Source organism: Prunus avium, chromosome 5 (assembly GCF_965620075.1).
Source record: "Prunus avium chromosome 5, drPruAviu1.hap1.1, whole genome shotgun sequence".
Lineage (NCBI taxonomy): Eukaryota > Viridiplantae > Streptophyta > Magnoliopsida > Rosales > Rosaceae > Prunus > Prunus avium.
The window spans coordinates 21,594,249-21,609,744 of record NC_142288.1 but is presented as its reverse complement, the minus strand read 5'-3'; the positions used below and the strand labels follow the sequence as shown (position 1 = coordinate 21,609,744).

Below are 15,496 nucleotides of genomic sequence, written 5' to 3'. Positions count from 1 at the left end.
GGAAGAGAGTGGTTGAGAACTTGGAGGATGTTTGTGAACTTGGAGAATTTGAGAACTTAGGGAAGGAAGAGAAATGTGTTTGTGAAGTGTTTGAGACATGGAGACTTTTGGAAGAGAAGGGAAGTAGAGAGATGTTTGAGAACTTTGAGGATTTGGAAGAGAGTGGTTGAGAACTTGGAGGATGTTTGTGAACTTGGAGAATTTGAGAACTTAGGGAAGGAAGAGAAATGTGTTTGTGAAGTGTTTGAGACATGGAGGCTTTTGGAAGAGAAGGGAAGTAGAGAGATGTTTGAGAACTTTGAGGATTTTGGAAGAACATGTGTTTGAAAGCTTTAGAGAATTAGAAGAAGAGAAAGGAAAAGTGTTTGATATTTAGTACAAAGAAAATTTAATAGAATGATCTTATTACAACAATTGAGAACTACAAAGGGAAACTAAGAGAATTTGAGGGAGAGAAGGGAAGGGAGCTCTAGAGAAGTGTTTGAGAGCTCCCCCCCCTTGGGGTGTTATTACAAGCTTAGAGAACATCCCTATTTATAGGCCTAGGGGAAGTGAAAATCAGAATTCAATAAGACTAATGCATACAACACTTGAATTATAAAATCTGAAATGGTTGATGCACTTGTATTAGAAAATCTGAAATGGGTGATGCACTTGTATTAGAAAATCTTGAATTGGTTGATGCACTTCACCACTAAATCCCACCAGCAGCCCTAGCTCATCTTCATGTCACCATGACCAAGCTTCCAACCAGAAATGATAGCTCATACCTAGCTCACCATGACCAAGCATCCAACCAGCACATGCTGAGGTCAGCATGACCAGCAACTTCAAGGGCTTACAACTTGGGCTTCTCTTAATCAAATTAGGACTTTAAGCACTCTAAATTGAAGTTCAGAATGTCTTCTTTCCAGCCATATGTTATTTGGGCCAATCCAAGGTCGGAGGAAGAAGTTAAGGCCGAAACAAATTGCTAACTCATTTTCCGCGCTGATAAGATCCATCCTGAGCATGGTTCTGTGTTTTGCTAGGTAACGGACTCCAGATTTATCCAATGAGGCTGAATTTTGGATATGTTATAGTACACACCAATTGGAGCAACTTTCATGAAGAATGTGGCCTCATCCGAGCTATGTAGGTTGCTGAAACAAAGCTTGCAATATGACCTACGGAACTGGACTGGCAGGGGGCTGTAGCCATAATGAATTTGTCTTTAAGCTCTTCATCAATTCATCCAAATTAGGCCTTAACATGCTTGAATTGCATGAATTATGTTCTCCAAAGCCATCATTGTTACCTAAAGCTCAATTAACTGAAAGATAAACACAAAAAGGATTAAAAGCACAAGTTTAACTCAAAAACATAACCAAATCATAAGCTAGAAGGGTAAGAAATAATATACAATTATGAACCGATCAATGCTCTCACTATTTTAGCCACTCATTTCAGTTGTTAATCCCATACTAATCACATGTCTGTGGAACACACTATTAGGCAATCCTTTAGTGAGTGGATCAGCAACCATGTCATTTGTGCTGATATGATCCAATGCAGTGTATCCATCTTTGATTTTCTCCTTAACAGTAAAGAACTTAACTTCTAGGATGCTTGAAGCTTTGGTCCTCTTGTTCCTTTTTACAAAAAGAATCGTTGCACTATTGTCATTCCATAGTTGTATAGGTATGTTAATTAATTCAACCACATTTAGGCTTGTGATAAAATTCTTTAACCACATGGCTTGAGAGGTTGCTTCATAATAGGCTAGAAATTCAGCTAACATAGTTGATGCAACTGTGAGAGGTTGTTTAATGCTTCTCCATGATACTGCAGCTCCTGCAAATCGAAAAAACAAAACTTGGCGTTGATTTTAGATCATCTTTGCATCTGCAAAACCTTCCAATTCCAGTCTGTCACTTCTTCTAAAAACCAACTTATAACCCTTTGTCCTCTGCAGATATCTCATAACCATTTTACTTGCAATCCAATGAGCTTGTCCAGGGTTTGACTAAAATCTCCCTAATACACTTATAGGAAATGCTATATCTGGTCTTGTGCAGACCTGTGCATACATTAAACTCCCTACTAGAGAGGCATAAGGCTTGTTAGCCATCTCCAACTTTTGTTGGTTAGTTTTAGGTGCCTGGTCTCTACTGAATTTGTCTCTCTTCAAAATAAGCACATCCGTGCCTGCACAGTCTTACATATTAAACCTATTAAGTATCTTTTCTATATAAGCTTTCTGTGAAAGTCCCAGTAGACCCTTGCTTCTATTTATGCTTATCTCGATTCCCAATACATAAGAGGCTTCTCCCAAATCAGTCATGTCAAAATGCTTAGCAAGGAATGCTTTGCAGTCATGCAACAATAACATATTAGTGCAGGCTAACAATATGTCATCAACATAGAGAACTAGAATTATGAAATGACTCCTACTCCTTTTCATGTAAATGCATTCATCCAAGATATTTTCTGTGAAACCATATAGCTTATCAACTTCATTGAACCTTATATACCACTGTCTAGATGCTTGTTTGAGGCCATAAATCGATTTACACAGCTTGCAAACCAGATTTTCTCCCTTCTCTTGAATAAAACCTTTTGGTTGTTACATATAGATTTCTTCCTCTAGGTTTCCATTCAAGAATGTAGTCTTTACATCCATCTGTCCCTTTGAGTCCCTTTTGGTTTTGAAAACCCACTTGCAACCTATTGGTTTGCATCCTTTCTGTAAAGGCACTAATTCCCAAACTTTATTCTTTTCCATAGAGCTTAATTCTGACTTCATAGCAGCCCACCGGTTTTCACATTTCTCACTCATCATTGCTTGCTTAAAATTAATGGGATCTTTTATACCATTCACATCATTTTCAGATTCTTGGAGATAGACATGATAGTCATCATGTAAGGCTCTTTTCCTTGGTCTCTATGATCTTCTCAGTTCCATATTTAACTATGCATTGTTTCCTTCTTCTGCATTTCGAGTTTCTGGTTGCACGATTTGTTGTTCTTGAATTTTATCTGTTTCTATCTGTTCTTCTGCATCATTTTGGTTGTTACTCAAGTTTAAACTTGGTAGGATCACAATCACACTTTGTGCGTTTGTTGCAATAGAATTCTCAACTTCTGTTATCACTTCATCAAACTCAAAATTGTTATCTTCAATTCTTTCATCTTCAGATTCTATAAACACTGCACTCTGTGTTTCCACAAACCTGGTTGTGTTTTTGGGACAATAAAATATGTATCCCTTTGTTTTCTCTGGACATCCAATGAAATAACCAACTTGTTGTTCTTGAGTCCAACTTCTTCTCCATATGGTTATAAAGCTTGGCTTCTGCTTTGCATCTGCATACTTTTAAATGGTTTAGGCTTGGTTTTCTTTTGTTCCAGATTTCATAGGGAATTTCTCTTGGTTGGAAATCGATTGAGTATGTAATTGGTTGTTTTCAGTGCTTCTCCCCACATAAACATAGGTAGATTTGTGCAACATATCACACTTCTAATCATATCCTTTAGTGTTATGTTTCTTCTCTCTGCAATGTCATTTTGCTGTGGAGTTCCTAGATTTGTGTACTGAACAATTATCCCTTCTTGTTGTAGAAATTTTGCAAATGGTCCAAGATTTCTTCCATTTTCATCAAATCTCCCATAAAACTCCCCTCCTCTATCAGACCTTACAACTTTAATTTTTAGGTCTAGTTGGTTTTCTACTTCAGCCCTATAGATCTTGAACATGTCCAAAGAGCTAGATTTTTCTTTGATTAGAAAAACATGTCCATACCTTGAGTAATCATCTGTAAAGGTAATGAAATAGTTGAACCCTTCGTGAGTTGGAGTTGGGAATGGTCCACATATTTCTGTATGGATTAATTCTAGAACACTTTGACTTCCCACAGCTCCTTTCTTTCTCAAGTTAGTTAATTTCCCTTTTACACATTCAATGCAGACTTCATCTGTGTCAAAATTCAATGGTGGTAGAACTAATTCTTTGCATAAGGTTTTCATTCTTTCCTTTGATATATGTCCGAGCCTTTTATGCCATGCTTTAAAAGTATCTGTTTTGATTGGATTGGATTGGATTGGATTGGGTGACATTGATTTCCATTTATGTTGTTTTGCAATTCAATCGAAACAAGTTATCAACAATGCTTGTTTTTCCAACTATTTCTTTATTTCTTAGAACAACCAAAATCATCAAAGTTCAAAGTGAACTTTGACTTTACAAGCCTAGTAACTGAGATCAGGTTTTTCCTTATAGTAGGAATGTATACCATATCTTCTAATTCCAAAATAAAACCAAAATCTAATTCAAGCCAAACTACTCCAATGAAGTCTGCTTTAACTCTGACTCAATTGCCTACGGACACCTTCACTTCATCCTTGCTTGGCAGCCTCCTCCTTGTTAACCCCTGCAAAGAATTAGTCACGTGAATGCTTGCATCACTATCTAACCACCATGAATTATTTGGGATATTAACTAGATTAAATTCGAAGCAAACTAGAACTTGATCATTCTTACCTTTAGCCTTTTGCTTGTCCAACCATTTCTTGTATTTCCTGCATTCCTTCTTCAGGTGTCCATTTTTCTTGTAGAAAAAGCACTTCAGTCCCACTGATTTCAAGGCCTTCAAACTGTTATTCTCCTTTTCCTTTTCTCTTCCAGCAGTAGTTCCTTTGTTCCTAAATTCCAGGTTTTGTTTGGATTGAACCAGATTCACCATCTTATCACCTCTTTCTTTTATTATATTAAGTTCCTGTTGAACACATATGGTTATGAGGTCATTTAGTGTCTAATTTTCCTTCTGAGCTATCTATGTATCTTTGAGAGACTTAAACTCCTTAGGCCGTGAATTCAAAACAAAGTGCACCATCATATCTTCATCCACATTCATTTCCAGTTCTCGCAGCTTAGTCCCTATATCGATCAGATTCATGATGTGAGCTCTAACACAGCTTTTTCCATCATATTTCATGTCAGTCAGTTGACTCAGCAAGGTACTCTTAACAACTTTCTCTGATTCCTTGAACCTCTGTGCAATGGCTTCATAATACTGCTTAGCATGCCCAGATTTAGGGATGCTTTCTTTTACAGATGATACCATAGCTTTTTGCATAATCAACATGGTCATTTTGTTTGCCTTTTCCAATTTAGCATACTTGATTTTGATTTCTGTAGAGGCATCTGTAGATGGTGCTTGAGGTGGGTTCTCTTTGAGGACAAAGTCATAATCCAGAAATCCCAAAGAAATTTCCAGGTATTGCTTCCACTTTTGGTAATTTGATCCAGTTAGAGTTACAATGGACTGATAGCTTGAGGAATTAAATGAAACATAATGATAAAATAAATGAACTGTCCCCAAATAAATCTTTACTTAAACATTATCAATTTATACCTATAGGTTATAAACTAAACATGTTCCAAAACACTGAAAATTTTAGGTCTGAATAAACTTCCTTTGCAAGAAACTTCTCATACGTGGATCAAGAAATTTCATGTAGTTTACACAGTCCCTTTCCATGTTGTTCCATCACAACTGTCATCAATCTGTGCCTTTTCCATCTGTGGATGAAAACAACACACAAGGCTACGAGTTGTGATGCAATTCTTGATCAATCTATTGATTGAAAACTGATGTGGCTCGTTCAACTATTGCAGCTGTAATTTTCAGTAGTTGATCAAAAGTCTTACAAGCATGATCGAGCAGAAAACTTGATGCTCTCAATAAGATATGCAATTAGTTTTAAAATACATGCTTCATGACTAATGATCAACTTGAAACTGTAAACTTGTATGCAAACTTTATAAAATTCGAAAGATTAGATTAAAGACCAAGACCTAGTGCTCTGATACCACATGTAAGTTATTTCATGTCTTTATTCAATAATACGAACCTTGATCAGACATGGCTTCAGTAGGTAAGATAGAGATCTTCTTCTTCTATGCAATCCTTAAGCTCTTTCTCTTATGGGGTGAGATTTCTGTATGAGTAGGTAATTAACGGCTAGAGAAGGGACCTCTATTTATATGCATTTACTTAAGTTTCTTGCCCATTAAGAAACACTTAAGCAATCTAGTTTGCATTAGGATAGTTTGTTTCAATCCATATGGAATTAGGAATTCTCTAGGTTCTTGTTTCCTATTAAAACACTCTTAGAAAAAGAAACGCAGATAATTTTTAAGTCTATACTCCTAGATCAGTGTAAATTCCCAAGTCCTTATAGGATTAGAAGACCATAATCATGTAGGACAAGTTATTGTCTTACACCGTCCAAATTGGTGTACCACGTTGTCACGTTATGGTGACAAGTATGGTGTATTTGATAAGAACAAAATCTCATTTTCAAACATCCCGTCAATCTTCTAGTGTGGGTCTAAATGCAGCGAAGCATAACATAATGGTAAGTTTATGATTTACATTGTTTTTTATTGTATTTTTGGGTAAACTGCATTTACATTTTGTTCTTGTGGTCTAGGCTCATGGAGAACAACTTTATATCTTAGAATTAACTGCAGCATGAAAGGGATATCTACCTATGTTCCTTGTTTTCATACTTGCACCTCATCTGAAAATTAAAATTTGCATTTTGATAGATTTAGTTTCTATTGCTTGAAAATTGCGAGGATTGATAGGTAAATATATCAATTAATTTTGTTACAATTTGAGTAGTGTTATGATTTTTTTGTAAATTTCCTATTTGAATTTGTTTAGTGTATTAATCTTTTTTATTGGGTGCCACCGAATCTTTAAAGATTTGGAAGGAAAAATGGAGCTTTGGTTTTGGATATCCTAAACATTTCTTGAGTTCGAGGGGAGAAATGATTCATCTAGTACTGTGTCTGAGGATATGTGTGATGCATGAGACGAAATTATGATTTGAAGAACCTTCCAGATTGGTGTACAACATTGTCACGTCACGGTGTATTTGATAAGAACAGAAAGTCTGATTTTTAAACATTTCATCAATCTTCTGATTGTGATCCGAAATACCGTGGAGCAAAACATAAAGGTAAGTTTATGATTTGCATTATTTTTTGTTGTATTTTTGGGTAAATTGCATTTACATTTTATTCTTGTGGTATAGGCTCATAGAGAACAACGTTATATCTTAGAATTAACTCCAGCATAGAATGGATATCTACCTATGTTCCTTGTTTTCGTCTTGCACCTCATCCGAAAATTAATATTTGGATCTTGATAGATTTAGTTTCTATTGCTTGAAAATTGGGAGGATTGATAGGTAAATATATTAATTAATTTTGTTACAATTTGAGTAGTGTTATGGTTTGTTTTTAAATTTCATTATTGATTTTGTCTTGTTTGATATATAACATTTTGATTAACTGTGAAAGCTGACCTTGAGGGGTTTGATGGTACTCTATTGGGCATTAAAATGCTCATACCATAACAAATTGTGTAGGATTCAAGGCGAAGATTGAGGGATCGAGTTTTCCTCCAAGCCACTAAGCACTAGTTGTGTGTTGTTGATTTGTGTAATATTAGTGAGTAGTAAGCTATTGTTAAAGATCTTAGTGTGTGTATTCATAATTTTCGAGTCGGGACGTGACAATTTTGAACCATTATTTCAGATAGTATCATCAATATAATTAATAAATAAAAAGTGTCCAAGCCATTTAAAGATAATCCCCTTTTTGGGTGAAATCAAATTACTATAAGGTCTTTAATCTTAAAGTCCATTCCTAAAGTTAAAAAGGGTAATTTTTGACATTATCAAAAGACTTTCGATTTTTAAAATGTTGTTGCTAAAAAAGTTTAGAGAGAGATTGGCTACTCTCACCACCAATGCCAAGTATTGGCTGCTGGCAGCAGAACTTGAACACTAGTGGAGCTACACACAGTGCAGGGGCCTTACCAACTGAATCAGCCCTCATTGGCGATTTTCAAAATGTTTGTCATACATATTGTTGCATTTCTTTTCCTAAATTATCCCTAAATTAAATCTCACTCATTTTGGGATCCTACGCAAATTACACTGGTACATAAATCAAGAAACAAGAAATAAAAGGCAATACTGAAATCCACATATTCTAAAATGATATGCTAAAATAATTTAGCGAATTATTTAAATAATATATGAAGGTATGCTAGAATAAGTCACACTCATAAAAACGTAGGCTAATTTTGGTCGTTTTCTCGACTCCACTAGTTGCTCTCACCACACGACGCGATTTTATTTGTCGTTTTTTGTTTTAGAAGATGATTTGATTTGGTGCCCGTTGGCCGTTGCTTACTGGGAAAATAGCGGAGCAGATGAAAAAAAATCAGCTGGGAAATTAGGCGTTTTGGTTATTGGCTCAACACTGTAAGTCCTTGAAAGTTGAAACTCTCAAAGTTCTTTTCTTGTGTCTTCTCTCTTTGATGAATTATCGAATTCTATATAATTACTTCTACTCCAGAATTTGATGAAAATGTAAAAACCCATTGAACACTTCACTGCTACAACAAAATTGAAGTGATTTGTAGATAGTAGGATTGAGAAAGAGGCTTTAAGGCATAATCTTTAACATCCAGGAATTAATGGGTGTGATTCATTTTAGCTCATTTCATATTCTTCAAAATTTAAACTTGTTCTGATTGATTTATGAGAACTTTTGAATATCTCTTTAAATTCTTAGATTGTTGAAGGTGTTGCTAAAAGTTCAGTGTGATTGTTTCTTACCCAGTTAAAAAAATCAAGTTTTTGTTATTGGTGGTATAAAGATGGAAGCAGAGAGTCAAATGAGGGAGGTAAAATATGCTGCTGATATTTCCTCTGTAAGGGAAGCACAAGCACGCATCAAGCCATTCATACACCAAACTCCTGTCTTGTCCTCTGAATCTTTGAATGCTCTTGCAGGAAGGCAGCTGTTTTTCAAATGTGAATGTTTTCAAAAGGGGTTAGTGTTTACTTCTTTCCTAGATTGGTTTGGACTTCATTTAGTTTTCCTCAGCCAATAAGACTTCTTATTATGTGGCTATGCAGTGGTGCTTTCAAATTCAGAGGCGCTTGCAATGCTGTATTTTCACTCGATGATGATCAGGCTGTTAAAGGGGTTGTAACACACAGCAGGTTTGCTTTCGGCTCATTTGTCTTTCTTGGGTATTTCCTTTGACCAGTTTGTGGGATTACCACTTGATATTGTCCTCCAAATTCAGTGGTAACCATGCTGCAGCATTGTCTTTGGCTGCAAAACTACGCGGAATCCCTGCATATATAGTTATACCAAAAAATGCTCCGAAATGCAAAGTTGAGAATGTCATTCGTTACGGTGGTCGGGTTATCTGGAGTGAGCCCACAATGCAGTCAAGGGAAAGTACTGCAGCCCAGGTGTTGCAAGAAACTGGCGCAGTTCTTTTACATCCTTACAACGATAGGCGCATAATAAGGTACACATGCAACTTTCATTTGTTTTAACTGCATATGTTTGGAATTTTGGCCCTTAGATGAGGGAAGAGTAGAAATCTTTTGCATAAAGATGACCTTGTTTTGTATCAATATTATTGAAACTTAGGATGTATCTTCAGAGTCTACTGTGTTGATACAAAATAAGACAACATAAAAAGGTTGCTTTACAGTGAGGGTGTGCGAGAATGACCAAACCAAAATCATATTATGAATTGTAAACTGTTGATCGATATGTGTGTCATGGTTACCATATTTTCTTGAGAATACAATCATAGATGCTGCCTTGAATTTTATGGTGATATATAATATCACCCCGGCTACTCCTTGATTAGTATTACCTAGCCTAATTCATAATACTTAAACAATTCAGATGCATTAACGAAACTTCTTCCTTGTAGGTGAATGCATTGGATACTGTTTTACAATATCATAGTTCCTATTAAAGTAATGTGAGGACAGTACCATTCATTAGCATACCTAATGGAGTTAGGGCCTTTATGGCATGTTTAAATGTTCTTGCAGTGGGCAGGGTACCATATCATTGGAGCTTCTGGAGCAACAAGTTCCACAGTTAGACACTATTATAGTTCCCATAAGTGGTTGGTTCAGTTACATTTAATCATCATTTTTAAAATTAGTTCACTATTGTTCCTTCACATTTTTGTTGTTGACTTCTGAGCTTTGTTTTCTGGCGTTGATATATGTGTGCTTGTGGGTGGGTGTGTAGGAGGTGGCTTGATATCAGGTGTGGCTTTGGCTGCCAAGTCCATCAACCCTGCAATTCGAGTCTTAGCTGCTGAGCCTGAGGGAGCCAACGATGCAGCTCAATCCAAAGCAGCTGGGAGGATAATAACATTGTCTGAGACCAACACTGTAGCAGATGGTCTTCGAGCTTTTCTTGGAGATCTTACCTGGTAAAGGAAAATCTCATTTTGTCTAAATGGTATTTATCTTGCCTAGCTCAGTATCAAATGAGCTTTTACATGTTTTTGGCAATTTGCCGTAAGTAACTCGATCTTTCTTTCACTGCCCCCAGGCCCATAGTAAGAGATCTTGTTGATGGCATTATAACCGTGGAGGACAAGGAGATAATACACGCCATGAAACTCTGTTATGAGATTCTGAAGGTTGCAGTAGAACCTAGCGGAGCAATAGGCCTTGCTGCTGTATTGTCCGATAGTTTCAAGAAAAACTCTGCTTGGAAGGATTGCAGCAACATAGGAATTATACTTTCTGGAGGTAATCTAGATCTAGGCATCCTATGGGATGCCTACAGAAAATGAAGTAACTTTGTTCCTGTCTGTCTGTGAACTCTCTCTTTCCTTTGATACCTTGAGACATTTTACAAGCTGTCCTCTTTTATTATATACTTATTTCACTCATTGTTTGGTTTAGCCATAGGCATAGGAGAGAAAAATTGCTTAGAACTTCCTGTTCAATCCTTTTGATTCTTCTCTTCATAGTAAACTGATGGGGGTGAAGAGATATTATAAGCCTCTGGAATTGTATAGAGGTCGTGTATATTGATATTGATTATATAATGCTATACAAGAGCCCTACACCAGTAGGAGATAACTACACGTTTACAAGATAAAGAGGTATACAACTGTAATTCTAGGATAAGGACACGTGAGGAATACAATAGATAAACTAAGGAGTAGCATTAGGACTCTCCAGATCAGGATTGGATGCACGGCTCTCATTAGGGGGGATGTGGGGTACTTTCAAGCTGATCTGTGATTAGTCAAGGCGGCCAAGAGGACGCATACCTCCTCTATATTCCTTAAATAGGCAAGACTTGGATAGGAATTTATAGTGCTAACTTTTGAGAGACTTAGTATACATGCTTGAATGCAATCTTTGCCCTATAAAGTTGAGGACTGAAAGGGAAAAAAAAGCTTGTTATATATTCACAGTTTGTAGAAAATCCTTAGGTTATATTCATGGGCCAAGTGTGAATTTACTGTCAAGAAGCTGAAAGCAAGGCCTAGCTCGCTTGAGCTCGGCCCAATGAAATTTGGAGAAACAAAAACGAACACCAAATCAAACTCCTTCACTTCCACGGTATGGATGAAAGGATTTATAAAAACCAAATAAAATTTTAAGACTTATTGACAAACTTTCTAGGTGGTAAGAATTTCTTTGCTAGATTTTTTTCTCAGTTCTTACATTTAATACTGGGAAAGGAAAGAGACGAAAGGCATCCAATTCTAGCAGTTCCATTGTTTCTGTAGCAATTTGTGATATTTAAGTGATCAGTCTGCTATTCATTCATCCACTGTACTATATGGCTTAGCAAAATAGGCAAGTTGATGTACTATGGTTAAGCAGAGCACCGCTAACAATTAAATGAGCTAACTTATTTACCAGCATTTGGGACCACTGAGATGTGAATGGTCCAAAAATTAATGAGTTAAATCGGACCCTAGAAGGACAAACTTTTGCTAAATAACCTGGTGTTGAAGCCATTCTTCAGTCTTGTACAATGTTTGTTTTTTTTTTCGGGATATAACAACTGCCGTCCATGAGATTTGAACTTGTTGAACTTGAGACTCGAACTTATAATGGTTCAAGTCTCATGTTTCTGTGTGACTCTGTGGTTCAGAATTTATTTACTGGTGCATCAATGTCATATTCATGGGCCAATTGTGGTGGTTTCTCTATTAAAAGGCCAGAGCCATCAGATTAAAATTCTGTGTTTAGCCAATCAGGAACCAATATGAATATATCTTTTCCCCCCAGAACCGTATGTATATCCATGTCTACCACCGTTTGAAGTTTGAAGAATGGTTGAGAGATGTCGTCTTCTTCCTGCTCTGAATTCTGGTTCAGATGGTGGGGTGAAGAAATTGTAGTTGGGGACATTGACATGTGGATTTGACAGTCTTTCTTCATTAAATTCACACATTAATAACGAAGCGACAGAAGCAGCTTTGGTGCACCACACATGTATTTGTTTCCACGTACAAGAAGATGAAAAATCACATGTCACATTGCCATGTAGAACTAAAATACACATAATATTTGTTCTTCAGATACTCAACATATCAATTAGGTGGCCACAGGACCACAAGTCGTGGCTTAAAAATTTTAATTGCTTTGCCAACACTCAAGTAATTCGCCAGGAATCACCATTATTAACCGGTGCGAATGCAGTTTCACATCGTTCAATTAGCTCAATTAGCGCATTGCTCTCTAGGAATGACAGTTTAGGTCTTCAAACAAATACATTACTATTCCAAGGGCAACACTACCACTCTAAACAAAAATACTACTTGAAACACACACGTTAACGCCCTAAGTATAAACATTATCACTGTTCGCACTTTTTCACTGTACTAGACCCCGTAGACGAAACTTATGATTCTTATCTCTAACGGAGAGATAGTTCACTCAATGATAAATTGAGGTGGTCCAAATAGCTACTTTTTACATAATGTACACCTCTATTTGTTTTTGGGTAGATTAGTATCTTGTCAATATTAAGTCACTTTCATATTATATATATTGGTGGAACCACCTGCAAGCTGTTTCTGTACGCTACCTTGATGGTCGCTACCAACCCAACCCAAGGAAGGAGCTCTTCTTGCTTTCTAAAGTTTAACCAAACGTTGAACGTTCTTCCTCTTATATCCACTTTGATGAAGACAGATAATCTCGTACCCTATCATTAACCCAAAAACTAACTCATATAATTAACATACATAATAGTCATTGTTCCAAAATTTTCAGGATTAATATTTTGTTTGCATATAATTTTAAACAAGTCCCAAAATTTTATTTCATTTTCAGATTTTTTTGTCCCATTTTGCTGGCTGAGTTCATCAACTTAAGCTTTGGCATTTTAATATGTTCTTAACCTTCACAAGGTCCAAATTCAGATCAGAAAAATGGATAAAATCAGAAGAGAAAGTTAGAAAGAAAAAGATGAAATGATGTGGTATTGTGGTGTTGAGGGAACCAATTTAATTGCAAAACCATCATAGAGAGGAAAACCCTAGCTTTATTAAGGGTGAAACTTGGTTGCAACGGGGATAGTATTTTACCATCTTTGACCGATAACGCTATTTTCTGCGAAAATATTATCACGCATATCATAGTGTTATTTGTCGGGAGAGATAGCAAAATAGTACGTTGCAATGCAACAAAGTGTTTCTCCTCTGTTTCATGCGAGTGTTGATCTACTTAGGAAGGAAGGAAGGAAAAAATCCAAGCTCTGGAGGGCCCACCTTGTCCTATGTTCTATATGAAATGCGAGGGCTTTGTCAAAAGTTTGTTGACTCTTTCACTTTTTGGCGCCTTGATCATGTTTGATTCAGTAACATTTTGACACCTATTCGTTGAAGATGAAATGGGTTTTGGTTCACTTTTGAATTCTGATCAGTGCGAAGTGTCTTAATTCAAAAATCCAAATCATGAGGCTCCTCTCTCTCTCTCTCTCTCTCTCTCTCTCTCTCCCTTTAAAATTACTCAAATCCCTTTTTAGAGTGTCTTGCTTGGAAGCTTTGTATGGGGGGAGGACCCTTGATGCTTAAACAATGTCCAGTTCTTATGTCAAATCCAAATTGGACAACAAAAAAAAAGATGACTCTCATCAAGCCAAAACATAAAAGGCAATCATAATAATATAAGCTGCAAGCAACTGGAATATTAATAAATAAATAAATATATATATATTTGGCCCACATATTTAACAACTTGTTTTTTTTTAATCATGGGCAATTATTATTTTTTTATACATTATTAGTCAATTTTACCAGATGCACCAATATTAATAAGGTGTTTGTCGATTCTTAATACTCAAAAAACACAATCTAGAGAGAGAAAGGAAACCGAGTGATGGTGGTTGGTGTATTTCAAAACCTTTGAATATTTTGATGGATCACATGCTTTAGGTTGATGGAGAACAACTGGATGTTGTGTAACTTCAGAAGAATTTTCAATCTCTTTGGCCTCTTTTTATTTATTTAATTATTTCAAAGATGACTTTTTTCTCAACTAATTAAGAAGAAAAAAAAGGACTCAAAGGATGGCCGAATGACTTGACTGCCCTTGTTTGTAGGTGTTTTGATAATGAATGAGACGGCAGACGCATAAAAATACAGTCGCAAGGAAGGAGAAAAACAAAAATTAAAGTCCAAAGAGGAAGAAGGGTGCAGGCATGCAATTTGTAAATTACAAATATAAACAATCAAATATGAGTCAATGGCCGTACGTATGGTAGTAACATTAATAGCAGTATTGTTCAAATGATTGGTTTTAATTAATTTTACATTGACGTCAATTTGGAATTTTTATAGTTCAAAGTGTATTGTAAACTTAAACTTGAACTCACTCGGCAACATCACATTTCTGAATAGAGGCGTGATTTACGTATCACAGTCTATCAATAAAAGAAATATTGTCGAAAACACAAAAGTCAATAAATAACTATAGTTACTTGTTCATAGTCAACAAACATATTTGAATTTCATGATCAATATTTGTCTTGACAAACAAAAAGTAAACAAAAGGGCTATGGGATTCGGAGCTTCACTCCTCTTTTGATGCCAAGAAAAAGTGAGGGAGAGCCAAAACATGAAACACACATAAAAGAGATGCATTCATACTCAAAACTTACCTTAAAAACCCTAATTTCAAGTTATTCATGTTTGGGGGCCTTGGGCATGGGCCCACTAACTAAGAAGATTGTGGAAGTATTCCTTTACATTAATTCCCTATGTTTAATGGAGTTTTAAAAGCTTTAGGAGCCATGACCCCCTGGCCTTAAGACTTAAAGTGGCTCCACCATTGGATGCTAATGCTTGTAAGTCTCAAGTGTAACTTACCTTAAACTCAAAACAATACTACAATTAGGGTTTAATAAATAATAAAGCATCATGGAGGTGGCCAAAGGAAAACAAAAAATAAATAAAAAGTAGCACAAATGACAAAGTAAATTACTTGGAAAATGTTCTAGAACCAAACTTTTTCCTTTTGCATTTTCATTTTTCATGTAAAAGAATTTGAAGAACAAAATAAAGGTTAGGGCGTTGATTTTACCATTTATGTAAGGTAAAAGTGAAACCGACCATGAACAAAAACTTTGCAT

General features: G+C 36.0%; 1 protein-coding gene across 2 annotated transcripts; it reads left to right on the top strand.

The window, feature by feature from the left end:
• The first annotated feature begins 8,167 nt into the window (after positions 1-8,167).
• On the top strand, positions 8,168-10,799 carry SR (serine racemase). Of its 2 annotated transcripts, none has more exons than XM_021959785.2 (7): positions 8,168-8,322; positions 8,684-8,896; positions 8,983-9,069; positions 9,156-9,386; positions 9,928-10,004; positions 10,133-10,319; positions 10,442-10,799. In XM_021959785.2, the coding sequence occupies exons 2-7, from the start codon at positions 8,721-8,723 to the stop codon at positions 10,686-10,688; spliced, it is 1,005 nt and encodes a 334-aa protein (XP_021815477.2). In that variant the 5' UTR covers positions 8,168-8,322; positions 8,684-8,720; the 3' UTR covers positions 10,689-10,799. The 2 variants fall into 2 exon arrangements, with proteins under 2 accessions (XP_021815477.2, XP_088109159.1); XM_088253033.1 differs by having other exon boundaries at positions 8,211-8,322; positions 8,721-8,896.
• Positions 10,800-15,496: the final 4,697 nt, after the last annotated feature.